The following is a 15,866-nucleotide window of genomic DNA, read 5'->3' on the forward strand; positions in this document are numbered from 1 at the left end:
AGCTGCTCTGAGTGAGGATAATTGCACACTCAGCCTAATCACTGCTCCAGGAATTAGACTGCCCCCCCTGGCTCATAATCTGCCTGGAATCTCAGGGCCCTTTGCAGCTGCACCCCCCCACCCCCCCCACCCCTTTAATCTGGACCCTCAAATTAAAACAGAATCACGTTCTCAGAGCGATTCAAGCCACGAATCAGTGGAGCCGGACTAAGCGCTGGAGGGAAACCCTGAAAGACGAAGGTTATCTCGGCTCGGTTGAAATCCCCGGCAGTAAAAGCAGGATTTGAAGCCACCGGCAGCTGCTCTGAGATAAATGGATCCTAAAAGTAAAACATTAATCTGACGACGTTCACTTTATTCTGATCCACTGAGCTCAGACGGACGTGCAGAGGTCGTGTGGACAAATCCAGCACTCTCCAGTAAGAGGGTGAAATCTGATCGTTCAGGGTCGTCTGCTGGATCCTAAACTCAACTCAGCCCAGATGAGAATGAGCGAGGGCTCAGAAGCAGAGGAGAGAAAGACGTCGTCCCAAAAGGAGAGAGAGCACATTGCCAAGCCGCCGCTGTGAGAGTGTGTGTTGGTGTTGCATGTGCACATGTATGATGCTCCGGGGAATCTCCCCCTCGCTGCACCACAGGAGATTATCCCTGCAGATCCGGAACATTCCTCTGACGTCCAATAAAACAGCCTCATCTGCTTTATCATCCAATCAAATCATGACATCCCAGATCCAATCAGAAGAAATCCTCATACTTACTTTCCTATCTAATTCCCACAAACACACACACACACACACACACACACACAGATAAATACAACTTTGTCCTCAGCCATTAAGACGTCTGCAGCTTTAGCTTAAGAGCAGCACGGACTCAAACATTACAGTGATTTCAATAAAACCTCTTCAAACAGAAACGTGTCACCAGCTTCCTGATCTGGGTTCAAACAACAAGCAGCAGCAGCAGCAGCAGCTCGTTCCATTGTGAGCATCGATCACACAGATCAACTAGGAAGCTCCATAACTGCACAAGGCTCCAGACACTCATCAGCTAACAACTTCTCCCAGTCTCTAGATGCACGTCCGAATAAAAGTGGAATAAAAAGGCAAAAACACAGCAGTGGCATTTCAATCTAATAATCAAAACTAGAATCAAAGCACTATGGGTTTATGTCACCAGATTCACATGAGGTCACCACGACCTTTGACCTTTGAATGTTATCTTTTCACATTGAGGCTAAGTGACAACAGATCAATTCCCTAAAGGGAGACTTGACTAGTGTGACCTTGACCTTTGACTCTTGGCCACCCAAAGAGTTTGTCCTGAGATATTATGTTCAAGAGAACGTCCGGCCACTGGCCATCGCCGGCACGGAGAAATAAAAAGTTGCCGACTTGATTCCCAGTTTCAAAAACGTTCCACCAATATTCTTCTTTTTTCTTTAATCCAGAGTTAATCAGGAACGATGGAGAAAATGTTTCATTTCTGACCTTCAGACACAGAAGCGTGGACACTTACCTGCACCTGGAGTTTCTGTGAGTTCCATCCCAGAATGTTTTATCCAAACTTTCATTTCGAATAAACAAGAAGCAGCTTCACAGAGCGATCACACAAGGAGAGAGTCAGCGGCTTCATTTGTCTAGAAACACTCTTCTGGAATCTCATCTCTCCATTTAATTAGAAAGTAATGAAGAGGTTGAACTTTGTGTTAACATGCTCCTGCTTTGACACAAACTCCCGTGTGATGGCCTTCATTGAGAAGCTCTGACACTCAGTTCGCACACGTGCAGTCAGTTAACTGTCACTCATGCTCTCATGCTTCACAGAGAAAAATCACAATCTGAAAACAAACCAAACTCTGACGTCACCGTAAAACAAACTTCAACAGGAAGCGGAGACATGAGCAGTGACGCCAAAGCTTTACAGAATAAAGGCTCACAGACTGTGGGGGGGGGGACTGATCACACTGTTTGATAATCTGGGTTAGAACGGGTTTTTACATCTGTAACATCTATTTACATCACTGCTCCACTAGGAATGAGTCAAATGTGAATGTTCTCTTCTCTTTTGAAATGGTGCTACTGGTTTCTAATCTGAGTAATGATCTGTTCAGTCATTAGAGATTAAACATGTATCGGATGTTTCCGGTGAATCTCCGCCTGCAGGCAGATGTTTGATTTCAGAGCAAACACTGATTGATTATTTTAATCAGGCTGCAGTTGATCATGAATCATTGAAGCTGAACGTTAGCAGATGATCGGATTTAAGATGTTCACAAGTTTAGAAGTGAAACCTGAGAAGCAGCCGCCTCTGTAAAGCTTTGGGATTTCACACCATTTATCACAATGAGGCCAAAAACACAGACTCAGCTTCCTCTGACACCACAGAGGAAGAGAGGGCGACACAGACTGAGGAGGAAGGTGGAAAGAAGAGGAGGGAGCATGCATCACCCACAGTGAGACAACATGCATGCACAAAGGGCGAGGGAGGGAGGGGCAGGAGGCTGACATGCAGGAGGCGTGGGGGAGGCGTGGGGGAGGCGTGTGGTAGTGAAGCGAGAGTCACCTTGGTCAGCAGGTGTGTAGGTTTTCCTGCTATGTTTCTCAGAATCAGAGAGGTTTCCCTGTCCAGATAGGAGTGCTTTAAAGAGACAGAGAAAGAGAGAGAGAGTCCCAGTGAATGGATCTGCTGATTGGTTGATTGATTGATTGATTGATTGGATGTGGCAGATTAGCAGAAAGCTGTGCGGTGAAGCAGAGATCAGCAGCAGAAAGTGAACTGAAACCTGTAAAGAGCCAAACAGGTAAACAACAGATCACAGTGACGCTGAGGAAACAACAAGTTAACACACGTCAACCAACACTTTGATGTTTTATCACCTTCATCAAGAGGCTTGTTTGTTTGTTTGTTTGTTTGTTTATCAGCTGAATGATGTAAAAAACTTCTAAACTTTGTGTGTCTGTGCTGTAAATAGAGATGGATGACGTGACTGCTCCCAACAAGTGAAGCCAGATTTCAAACTGCACTGGAAACTCTCCCTCTGGGTCTGTAACGATGTGATGGTAATAAAGATAAAACCAGTTGGGAGACATGTTCCCTGTGAAGTCTCATTACTAGAGCCAGACAGAGTTATTGGTTGGTCAATAAAGAATCGGCTGATGTTTTTTTATAAACACAACTGTGCACATGCTCATGTTTGCAGAGTAAACATGCATTTATGTTTATTTTCTTAGCTAATAAATAGGTATGAGGAACGTTTCTTTCTGATAAAAGGTAAAGTAACCGAAGCAGAATCTCTTCAGCTTCAGGCTTCACTGGCGAGCGACTGAAGAGCGAGACAGGATTTGAACTCCCGGCCATCGGGGCACCAGACACGTCTTCATTAATTATTCATCTGCTCAATTATTAACCACATGACTCATATTTACTGACAATGTAAAGGGACAAACAGACGCTGGTCAGATCTGCGGCTCAGAGGTTTATAAACAATAATCCACAGACGTGCACGTGCAGCAGTGAGTCACAAGTTCATCCTCAGCAGCTTCCTGCTCAGCTCACACACGTCCGGCGGGAGGGGGGGGGGGGGGGGGTTAGACTTTTTACACATGGAACCGATCGGATTGATTTTCCACATCTGTCAAAGTATTTTTGTTTAAGAATAACAAAAAAATCGACTTCCTCAAATGATATATTTCATTAATACTTTGGTTAATTTAACAGTTTCTCACAGATATACTGTAAATATCTATTTAGTGTTGTACAATTGTGTGTGTGTGTGTGTGTGTGTGTGCTTCAATCACTAGAAACCATTTTATAGAAAGCATTAGTTCTTTCATGATAACCACAGATTAAAAATAATATTTAGGTCAAACAAACACACACACACACACACACAAACACACACATGATTGCTGTCAGCTTTTCCCTTTGGCCAAGATCTGACAAAACTCTACTTGTATTATAATCACTATTATTATTGATGATAATAGTTCTGCTCTCCTGGCAGATCGATCCAAAGGCTCCGCCCCCTTCAGCCTGTAAACTGTTCTTCCTTCAGGTCGACTGAGTCTCTGAACAATTCAAAGTCTCAACACGCCGTTATTTTTACTGCCCTAAATCGGAGGAAGACTCAAAGTGCAGCGGTCCCAGTTTCTAATGAGCTGGACTCGTGGGAGCAGCTCAGGGAGAAAACACATCTCCTCTCATCCCTCGCTTCTGTCTGACTCCTCTCTCTTTTGCTCTATGTGCTTCTCTCCGTCCTCTCCCTTTAGTTCCCATCATCCTCTGCGCCTAATGCCTTTATCGTCCAGAGTGGTTTGCTGACTCACTGTGGCCTCTACTCCCATTATTCTAATATCTCTCACTCCTTCTCTCCTCCTCTCTTCTCTCCATCGCTGGTCTCTCAGATGAACTGGAGCAGTTCCCCACGCACTGAACAGGGTTTGTGTTGAGTGACAAGAAATTACCGAACTATGGATAATAATCAGGTAATGCACGAGTCTAAGTGAATATTTGTACAAAAATTTGCAGGATTTGTGTGAAAAAACATGTGAAAAAGGTTTTTATGATGTCATAGTGTCTTTGACCTTTGACCTTAGACCACCAGATTCTAATCTGTTCACCCGTGAGTCCAAATGAACAGTTTCACCAAACTTGAAGACATTCCTTTAAGATGATCTTTAGATATCACATTTAAGAAAAACATAAAGATATTTTGTGTGACCCTGACCTTTGACCTTTTGCTTCCAAAATTATATAAAATAATCCTCGAGTCCAAGTGAATGTTTGAATCAAATATGAAAGAATTCCCTCGAGGCTTTCTGGAGATATCTCGTTCACAAGGCAAAACATGTGCTTTGTGAGCTCGTAGAGACCTCGACCTTTAACCTTTGACCACCAACATTTTATCAGTTCATTTTTAAGCCCGAGCGACAATTTCTACCAAATTTAAAGAAAGTCCCTCAGGGTGTTCTTGAGATATCGGGTTCAGAACCTGATGATGAAAGAAGCGAAGACGCAGCCCGAAGCAGTAGAGGAGCAAGGGGTGGAGCCTGACTGCACCTACACCTGCGCCCTGCACCCATTGGACGTTACTAGCTGTCAATCACACTGTGGTATCCTCCCCCCAATCCATACGCTGCACGTGGTCCTTCACCTTCTTCCCCTGAGAGTCTTCCTCTCTAAAGAATCTATGCACGCTTGTAATTTTCCCGTTTTCCAAATGTAATTATCATCTGATGCAAATAACCTCCTCATAATCTGCTGGAGACAATCGCTGACTCAGCGTCAGTGGACAGGTGCTAAAAGCCTGTAAATGAAATTAGCATCGATGTGTGTTGTGATGACGGCAGCACTCAGGTCAGCGTTAGCAGTCGGTGCATTAGGTTTAAACTTCAGCTCGTTGATTCACTGAGTGTTCACAGGAAGTGGCCTCGTACCTCTGTGACCTGATGACCCGGGCCGGCCGCCTCGCCTTGACCCGCCGGCTGCTGACCGTCCGACTCGCTGGAGCGCAGGACGCTGTCCAGAGAGTCCATGGAGGAGGCGGAGTTCACAGACACGCCGGAGGCCGAGGTGACGGAGGAGCGGGAGGAGTGGACGATCGAACGCGCCTGGAGAGAGAGAGAGGTCAACACAGAAAAGGTTTGATTTAAAAACAACGTAAAGAAGTTCCACAGATCCAGGGTCAGTGGAAAAAATGTGATGATTAATCAACCATGACTTTACGATCACTTTACCTCGTGTTCACTGACGGTGCCGACGGATCCCGTGCGTCGGTGCTGCCGCTGGGTCGAGCCGGGCCGCCGCATCGTGGCCGACGAGCAGGTGGAGGCGGAGCTAAGGGAGAGGGACGAGGTTTGACGGGCGGCTTCGTCCATGCTGAGGGACGCCTGAGGAAGAACCCAAACATCTCAGTTTAATAAATGAGGAATATCTTCTTAGGCTTCTTTGACATTTTACTAAGATCTTTATCGTATATTTATATTTGATCAAATAAATAATTTACCGCGCTCTCACGCACCTTCTCCAGCTGAGCCGTGATGTCGTCCAGACTGAAGTTGGAGGCCAGTGCCGGTCTCCCATGCTGCCCAGTGGGAGCTCTGATGGTTCCAGCAGGGGACGCCCTGGTGCTGCTGCTGCTGCTGCTCGCTCCGCTGCTGCCGCCGCCGCCGCTAACGCTGTTACTACTGCTACCGCCACCCCCGCTGCTGCTCCCTGCTGGCTGCTGCCTGCCACTGCGCCCTGCTGGAGGCTTCTGTCGGACCTGGAGAATATAGATCAAAGCTTTAGAAATGTAAAATGTGATTTAAAAAAACATAGAAACAAGGAAGTTTTAGAAAAAAACTAAATATTAGCTGACACACAACAAAGTGGTTATGTGTGTACCTTGGTGTCGGTCAGGCCCAGGCGAGCCATGCTGCCGGCGCTGTTAGGTTTTTTGTCGGCGGTGCTGAGTTCCTGTTCGATGGAGCAGAGATCCGCCATGAGGGCGTCCAGGTCCACGTTCTCGCCCTGATTCAACGCCTCTGAAGACGGAGACACATCAGGACATGAGACAAGCTGGTCAAAAAGGAGTGAGGTCAAAGTGTGTGTTCATAAATGTGGGTCTTTTGAGTGTGAGTGTGTGTGTCTCACCATTGATGTTGTAGATGGAGAACCTGTAGGAGAAGTTGGCCATGTTGGTTTCCTGTCGGAGTGGAGCCTTCTGCTGAGGAGGCCGCTCCGGGCGGCCGTCGTCCAGACTCTGGTTTCGACAAAGAGAAAATCAGAAACATGAAAACAGCAGCTCGGCATTTATCATGACATCACTATTAAGACTTGTGTGTGTGTGTGTGTGTGTGTGTGTCTACTCGTACTTGTGTGAGTTTGTCCAGCTCCCCTAACCAGGCTCCAAACATCTTGTCCAGGTCCTGGTCCTCCTTATCGCTGTCCTCCTCTTCCTCCTCCTCTTCCTCCCTCACATCCACCTCCTCGTCTGACAACTGCTCCATCTGGAGAAGAAAGAAAAGAAAAGAAAAGAAAAGGAGGAAGAGAAACTGGTTAATTCTTCTTCAGCTGGATGAAAAGAGCGTGATCTCTTAGCGTCATCTAGTGGCCAACTGGGTGCACTACATGTTCTGTTACATTTCTGTCTCTCTCTGAAGTGAACAGCAGAGGGCGCTCCAGCTCCTGTGGGTCACCGTGAACGCAAGATAAGGGTCAAAGGTCACAGTTCAACGCTTGGAATTTATTCTGGAAAACTTTTGAGCAACGGAAATCCACTTTGTAAAAAGCCAGTTAAACTATTTATGAAGACAAATTTCAAAGCTGCAATAAAAATTCAAAGATGTCAATAAAAGCTTGTTTGTGACAGAGCACAGCTGGAGACGGTTGAAAGAGACGGAATCAGAAAAGGAACATTTACACAGACGGAGTCCAGCTGTATTTAATAAAGTAAACAGGAAGCGGATTGAAGAGTTGTCTTGACCTCCTGTCACCACATGCTGCTCCTCGCCGGGTTTCACACGTTATAAATACTTTAGAAGACGCTTTTCAGAAGAGACGGGGACGAAAAGAAGAGCAAAGAAAAGACAAGAGAGAGAATATCAGTCCCTCATGTCCAAAAGGTTTGGTGGGTGAGTTCATTCTCCCATGAAATGCCTTGTTCCAGAGTAACATAATATATATAGTGTTATAATATGTTCCCAGCAATATTCATAATTCACCAGTTGATGGCTCCTAATAGTGTTGATTCAAAAATTCCATTTGTCTGCTTTTATTTAATTTCTTCTGTATTTTCTCTTAATTCATATTTTTTCTATATTACTAAGGTTTTATTGTTTATACATTTCTGCAAACTGACTTTCATGTGTCTGCTTTGTGCTGTTAAAGTTATAATTATAATAACTACAAAACACAAAAATGTTAGTGTGTGAGAACGAGTCAACACAAATCAGAGGGGGGGGGGTGTCCTTGTGATTAATGACACACACACACACACACTCTCTTTCTCTCTCTCTCTCTCTCTCTCTCACACAGTGTCATGAAAATATATGGATGTTTACGCTGGAATACAGTTCAGAGACAAAGATGCGCAGCAGCTGTTGAATTCTTCTGCGTTGAAAACCAGAAGCAAATATTTACTCCACAGATTTAGTTTCAAATGATTTATCGGAAATGAATACTCTGCTTGTAGTCTATAATACTAGAATAGAAATTATAAAAGTCATATGAGACAAAGGCCAGGTATCAGAATCGGTGCTGGAAAGGTATGAAAAGCTATTGGAACATTTCTCATCTTCATCATCTATTACGCATGTTTTTAATATCTGGTTTTTCACATATTTAACATTTTTTAAACATAACTCAGTCTACGATGGTGTCCACAGGCCTTTATGGGGATTATCTTTATCTAGAAAAAACAGGTGAAATGAGTTTCCTCCATACGGTGGCAGAGCGAACCTCCTCTTCTCCCTTCTCCACATCTCCACCCGGCCAACACCAAAGCATCACCCAGGGCTCAGTGTGCTATTCCTGGGTAGCAGTTTTGTTGTCGCCCCCCCTGTCCCTCAATGGTAAGAGACAGTCCACCAACACACACACAAACACACACACACACAAGATTAGAGAGCAGAATGTCACACACCCACACACAAACACACCACACACACAGACACACACATACACACACACGCTGAGGAGCTACAATTAGATCCCTGTGGTTAAGAAGGTCTATCATTTAGACTGGAGGCTAGGGCACGTGTGTGTGTGTGTGTGTGTGTGTGTGTGTGTGTGTGTGTGTGTGTGTGTCTGTGTGTGTGTGTGTGTGTGTGTGGTTTGGAGACTGCTGAGGGACTAGAGGAGCGTTGTGAAAACTCTCACAGCTGCGCTCTCCGACAACAATCTGCTGCTTCCACACAGCGGAGGTTCGACGGAGGCAAACACATGAACCTTTTTTCCTCGCGGGCACAAATGGCCGAGGACAAAATTCACTTCACGTTGAGTCTGAGCTTCAGAAATAAAACACACACGGGTGATTCAACCTTTAAAAATCGGCCTCCAACCACGGAGGGGGATGAAACTAAATCCTGAATCCTCTGCTCAAGGTCGAGGCCTCGTCTTGGGGTCATTTTAAGAGTGAAAGCTTTGAGCTGCACAAATGAATAATTGGTCCGATAAGTACGTGTGATGATCGCCTCAGTTCCCTTCAACACGTCTCCTGACATCTTGGTGAATAATCTGGATTTTCACTAGCTGGAATTTTGCAGTTTACTGTCATGTCATAAACATTTAAGTTTATTGCTTTGAATACTGACAAGTTCCATCAGCAAAGAGTCAGTCCCTAAATTAGATCCATAAATTATTCTTTGGGAAATTGGTCCAAAAACGTATTATCTAAAAAAGAAGATCCAAACCAAATATTAATGGATTCTTCCGTGACCCACATCTTTCCAGTTCTGTGGAAATCAGTTTTTTTGTTTTTGTGTAATCCTGCTGACAAACAGCAAACACACAAACAGACAGGGGGGGAAAACATCGTCTTCAGAGGAGGTGAAAGAGAATCACATGAATCTGGTCGTCTCTGTTGAACTTCCTGCTGCTCTGCTCCAGATTCCGGACTCGAGGTTCAGATGGAACGCACCCCCAGAAAGAGCGAGTGGTATGAGCTGCACCCGGTCGAGCTGTGGTGTCTGTCGGAGCCGAGGCAGCGAGTCGCAGCGACGCTCTGTTACTGCTGAGCGTGTGTGTGCATCCAAAGTAAACAGTAATTACTGTGCTGCTGCAGCCTCACTCCTCCTGTCTGTCAGGATGAAACCATGCAATCATCCTCCCATCCTTCACTCCTCCTGCTTCTCCTCAGTTTTATTCCCTCCCTTAATTTCTCCGCCTCCTTCTCCGTCTATTACTGATTCCACCTCTTCCTCCTTTCCTTCATTTATTCCCTCCTGTCCTTGTTCTCCTCACTCCCGTCCTTTACTGTGTCGCTCCTCTTCTTTAATCAGAGGGAGTCTGACAGTACAAACAAAATGAGTTTCTTGGGTTTCTTCTGCTTACAGATCGTATTACTCACACGGTGTAATGCTAAACAAGCTTTCAGCGGGTGAACAGTTTGTCCAGTGACGATCTGTTAAACACTCCAGAAGAGGAAGTGGCCTGAGCCTCAGAGCGCCGACCTCTGACCCTTCACGAGGAGTTAAATATGGAGGTGAAGGCAGCTGTTGTCAGGCAGGGAGGCGACAGGGCCGACGCATGGACAGTGTTACACTGCGGATATTTTTAGGGAGAAACACGAGGACTGAACAGGTTCCCTGTGTCAAACTGGGACATACATCTGTCGAGGGAGGGAGGAGGAGACAAGTGGAGAGAAGACGAGAAAGGAAAGGAGACGAAAGCCGGCAAGAGGAGAGGAGACAAGTGGGCGAGAATATGAGAAAAGAAAGGAGACAATTGGAATGTGGACAAGATGAGAGCAGATGATGAAGAAGAAGAAGATGATGAAAATGAAAAGGAAGAACAAGAGTAAGAAGAACAAGATGATGATGATGATGAAGGAGAATCACATCTACTGATTAAGTGCCCTTGAGCATCACATTGCATCTGTAGTACCTTCCCACAATGCAACACAAGAGCATCAATGGTCTGCAACAACAACATCAACACCAAAAGAAAAGGCTTTAAGTCCCATTGAGTGCAGTGAATGAGGCCTGTTCCCACGGCTCTATATCAGGATCACACACACTCTACCATACACACACACACAAACACACACACACACACACACACACACACACACACAAACACACATACACACACACACAGTTGATGGTATTTTTAGCTTGTTGGGTTTTTTGTAATGAGAACCTATAAATCACATCCAAAGAAAACGAGTGAATGCAGACATTGAGACGTTTCTTTTACACACACACACACACACACACAAACACACCACACACACACACACACACACACACACAAACAAACACACACTATAAAGGACTGATTTTGCAAAAACTTCACCAATCCTCTAGAATTTGTCTGAATTCTACATTTTGTTATTTTATCGTTTCTGTTTTTATTTGGTTCTTGTGCCAAACTTTTCTGAATTAAATCACAGCTGAACACAGCAAATGGAATAAGCAACGATTTGGCCTCAATCAAAGTTTGTGTGTGTGTTTGTGGGGGGGGGGGGGGGGGGGGACTCTTTCATTCAGGAGACACGCATGTTATCTCCGTCTCTCTGGAAAACCTTCAGGATGTTCCAAGTCCGAACTGATCCAACAACAAATCACAGGAACACACAACCTTCAAACTCATTCTTCTCATAACAACGACCACTGATCCACACAAATACAGTTTCTCTATTCTGGAGGTTAATTCACGACGGAGGCCTACTTTCCGTGGATCTGATCTGAAATGTTCTCGCTGGTATCAAACAGGGAGGAAGCAGAAGACGAGCGAGGAGCCGCCTGCTGATTCAGAAACAATGATATCACTTCCCCCGAGACCTGCAGGAGGGATTACATCATTTCCTCCTCGCTTCCCTGCCTCGTATCGACATCTGCCTCCGTCCCTCACTTCAAGGAAGGAGCATTAATGCAGAGGACGAGTGGGGGGGGGTGGAGGCAGAGTGAGTGGGGCTTTTATTTCACCCTCCTCAGCTGCAATATACTTAAATGTAGTGTACACACAAACACACAGACACACACACACACACATAGGGCCACACTGGTAGAGTACTTTTTAACTCATTGGATCCCAGCATCACAGGAACGTCTGTTTAAGAGCAGTGGGATAAATACAACATTGTATGTTTGAGTTCATGTGATGTGACGTGGCCCAAATTACACGTCACTGTGTCTGAGTTGTGCTCTTGAGCCCCGTGGCTGGATCCCCGGGGGGGCTCAGCTGCCGCCATGTAACCTGACACACACAAACACACACACACACACATACACACACACACACACACACACACACAAGTGCTCCAGATTCAAGGGAAAGAACAAACGAGGTCTATTTTTGATCCAAAACTAACAAACAACAGCACCAGGAAGTCGATTCTGCTCTAACTGAACGGATTCACCATGGACGTATTAAAAAGACATGGACGCATCATGGCTTCGTCAAAGCTTTCCCCCCCCCGTTCACACAGGCTGGACGCTCAGGTGATGATGCATGTGGGGCAGCGAGCTGTACGTGACGGTGGGAAAGCGGAGGAGGCACAGCTTAGAACCTGGGAGAGTTCTAATATCTCAAGGTTTTGTTCACGAGTGAGGGGAAGATGGAGCAGGAGATCGACAAGCGGGTCGCTGTGATTGATCGGCCGCTCTGCGATCCCGACCCTCATCTACGAGCTCGGGGTGATCGGAAAAACAAGGGTGTGGCTACAAGCTGGCATCTGGAGGGAGCTCGGGCTCGAATTCAAACTGCTGTGCGTTCAAAGGTGTAGTAGTTCAGGTAGTTTGTTGGTGACTTCTGTTGGAGGTTTGCCCGGCACGCCAAACTCGGAGAAGACCCAGAGGTAGACCCAAAGGTAGACCCGGAGGTAGACCCAGAGGTAGACCCAGAGGTACAGCCAGAGGTAGACCCAAAGGTAGACCCAAAGGTAGACCCAGAGGTGAACCCAGAGGTACATCCAGAGGTAGACCCAGAGGTACACCCAGAGATAGACCCAGAGGTAGACCCAGAGGTAGACCCAGAGGTCGACCCAGATGTAGACCCAGAGGTAGACCCAGAAGTAGACCCGGAGGTAGACCCAGAGGTAGACCCAGAGGTAGACCCAGAGGTACAGCCAGAGGTAGACCCAAAGGTAAACCCAAAGGTACATCCAGAGGTAGACCAAGAGGTAGACCCAGAGGTCAACCCAGAGGTACATCCAGAGGTAGACCAAGAGGTAGACCCAGAGGTCAACCCAGAGGTACATCCAGAGGTAGACCAAGAGGTACACCCAGTGTTACATATCCCATCTGGCCTGGGAACGACTCTGGACCGATCCCCCATGAAGAGCTGGAGAGCGTGACTGGGAGAGGGACGTCTGGAAAACCCTACATGGCCGTCCACCTCAACCAAGACAATGGATGGAGAACCTTTCCCCCCCGATCATTGGTCTAAAATTGGTCTAAAGAGAACACGTTCTACACAGACCACGAGGGAGGAAGCCAGACAGAGTATGCCTCTCCAGCTTGTCTCGCTCTTACCGCTGCAGCGTTAGCTACTTTGAGTGGCGCCACCCAGAGCGATAGCGTGTTAGCTTCATGAGCGGGACAAGTCCTGGGACAGGTCGGCCTGAGAGGGAGCCACCGTCCTCACTCTGGGACAGAAGGACTTACATACATGTGGACATGTGCAGCGGGAGACCGCTCCACCAACATGCTCAGCCTTCAATCACATGACATTTTATAATGATTAGACATCTCTCTCTATATATATTTACCTTTATATACGTTGCCAAACCCAAACAGCTCAGTTATAATAAACATAGAAACACGAGCCACTCCTTCACAACTGCCCACAACCACACACTGTATTTATAGTACCTGTATTTATACACACACACACACACACACACACACACACATACCACTTTGATATGATCACATCAGTGCAGCATGTGCAGCTGTGTGTGTTTGTGTGTGTGCAGCTACACTCATTCCAAAGCTGAATGATATATAAGAGGCAGTTTCCCACAAAACACAAGTTTCTGAAAAAACTCTCGTACAGAACTCTGTTCAAAAAATGTTGTATGATTACGCCCTGTAAAATTAAAACACAAGTTGGAACTATATTTCTATAATTTGGCAATAATCACTTAGTTGTCTTTATCAAAACCTTATGACAATGATATGTAATTTTATAAATAACATAAAAAGAAAGAGTTTTTATTAAGTTTTTGAATAATGTTAAATAAATTATATATTTTCTGCTTTTTAAATAGCTTTGTAAACACAGTGTTGATCATTGTAAACATCAAAAAATATTAATAATAATGATAAATAGCTAGACTTTTTGTATCTGCATATATAGATGCAAATACCATATTTCTGTGAAAGGCTGTTATCATTAACCATCATTTGTTCTGGTTTCTAACTAATGTAAATCAGTTTTCATGAGACAGCTAAGGAACTTAACTCATGAGGAAAAAGCGTTTTTAATTCCAAAGCACCAAAGTAATGGTGACATTTTCCGTCTCCTGCAGGTAAAGATCACATGACTTCTGTCTCAAGTATCCAGATATTAGTTTGCACCGACCACAGATTTGAACACTGTTGATTTGGCTCGATGTCGGAGCCTCTTACCACAGAGACAACTCGTTTTCCACACAGCTCAGTGAGGACGGAACACAAGCGTAAAGAACACAGAAGCCTGCAAGAGGCCACCAGTGATTAATCGTCCGTGATATCTGATCAACGTGGAATAAACTGGGGGTAAATGTGGAGTCTCCACAAAAACATTTATTTTGGAAACCTCAGCGTACGTGTCTAAACACAGGGAGTGAATAAGTGAGTTGCAGCATGCTAGGGGAAAAAATATAACATACTTTTCTTTGGGTACAAGGGATAAAAACAAATCTTTCCCAATATGTCTGAACCAGATGTCAGCAGTAACTTTTCCAGACGCCAGAGACCAGTTTAAATAAGATTACAGCCAAGAACAGACACAGGAAGCCAGAGAAAGGCTTTGGAAGAACGAGCAGCGCGAACCGAGGCTGCAGTGGTGACACCAGACGTAACAACGGGATTAATTCTGTCCAATGCAATCTGATGTTAGTGCATTATGCCCATACTTTGTGTAATTGTCGAGCATCTCGTTCCATAATCACGTTAATCTGCTGCTGTAAAAGCCTCCTCCTCTCTAGGAAGGTTTTTCCACCAGATTTCTGAACCTGGCTGCGGAGACTTGATCCTAATTCTGCCACGGAGGCGTTTGTGAGTTTGTTGTAAGACGGGGCTGAGATGCAGGTTCCGTGAACTTGGCGTGCAACAATCTGAATCCATTTCCTTATGGTTTCTGGCTTTGTGCAAAGGAGCATTGTCATGTTGCAGCAGGAGACGGTCACGACCACCCACAGACTTTCTGTCCATCAAGTGTAGATGACTGTGGAAATTAAAGGTGGAATCAAGCTGTGACGTCCCTACTGACCTATCATCTGGGACATTTTTGAGCAAAACCATACTGATGAGATAAGATACTTTAAGGAGATGAGATGCTGAGTTACAAATCGTTCCTTGGATGCTTTCCTTGCACTGACTTGTACATTGGCAAGGCCTCACATTTTAAATAAAGAGTCATTTGACCCCAGAGTGATTGGGTCATTCCCTTTGCAGAGACAACAGACAGATGTTAGAAGGTGTTGGTGAGTTCGAAAATTCAACCCTTCCCAGAACGGAACCTCCCACATGTGACGGTGCGATATGAAATTAATGTTGTTTACCTTTGGTCTGTTAACTCAGTCCAGCTCCAATACAGCACAGAGTTCAATCCCCCTGCAGAGACACACACACGGGAGAAACTGTGTTATCAGACGTGATTGTGTTTCAGAATGTAGAAACCACACAGAGTCTCTGACTGTTAAACATTCAGTGATTGTTAGGATCCATCGTTTCACTGCAGAGACGAGGAGGAAACTGGGCCTCGCTCTATCCAGTGTGATAAAATACATCTTCCAGAAACTCCCAACACACACACACACACACACATACACACACGCCTGGCAGCTGCCTACACACCAAGTGCACAGTCAGCAGGTGGCACTAGTGTGTGTTTCCGTCATGCTGTGCAGGCTGGATGTGAGCCACCTAAAAATAACTGACAGGCCACAGCATCTACACTGCTGTGGTCACCCGCTCTCCCTCGTTCCCAATATGCTGAAGAAAGTGTGTGTGTTT

General features: G+C 45.5%; 1 protein-coding gene across 4 annotated transcripts in view; it reads right to left on the reverse strand.

Moving 5' to 3' along the window:
* Positions 1-15,866, reverse strand: part of raph1a (Ras association (RalGDS/AF-6) and pleckstrin homology domains 1a) — a 44,314-nt gene that overhangs the window by 13,438 nt on the left and 15,010 nt on the right. Inside the window, exons 2-9 of one of the 4 annotated variants that reach the window (XM_062403116.1) lie at positions 15,413-15,464; positions 6,858-6,992; positions 6,637-6,745; positions 6,388-6,527; positions 6,023-6,265; positions 5,739-5,891; positions 5,439-5,612; positions 2,566-2,640 (exon numbers count right to left, since the gene is read on the reverse strand). In XM_062403116.1, coding sequence (XP_062259100.1) covers positions 2,566-2,640; positions 5,439-5,612; positions 5,739-5,891; positions 6,023-6,265; positions 6,388-6,527; positions 6,637-6,745; positions 6,858-6,992 — 1,029 coding nt within the window. In that variant the 5' untranslated portion in view covers positions 15,413-15,464. Of the gene's footprint in view, positions 1-2,565; positions 2,641-5,438; positions 5,613-5,738; positions 5,892-6,007; positions 6,266-6,387; positions 6,528-6,636; positions 6,746-6,857; positions 6,993-15,412; positions 15,465-15,866 lie in introns of all 4 variants that reach the window. The other 3 variants (XM_062403114.1, XM_062403118.1, XM_062403117.1) reach the window with 3 other exon arrangements.

The sequence above is a fragment of the Platichthys flesus genome, chromosome 13 (assembly GCF_949316205.1).
Source record: "Platichthys flesus chromosome 13, fPlaFle2.1, whole genome shotgun sequence".
In the NCBI taxonomy this organism is placed as follows: Eukaryota; Metazoa; Chordata; class Actinopteri; order Pleuronectiformes; family Pleuronectidae; genus Platichthys; species Platichthys flesus.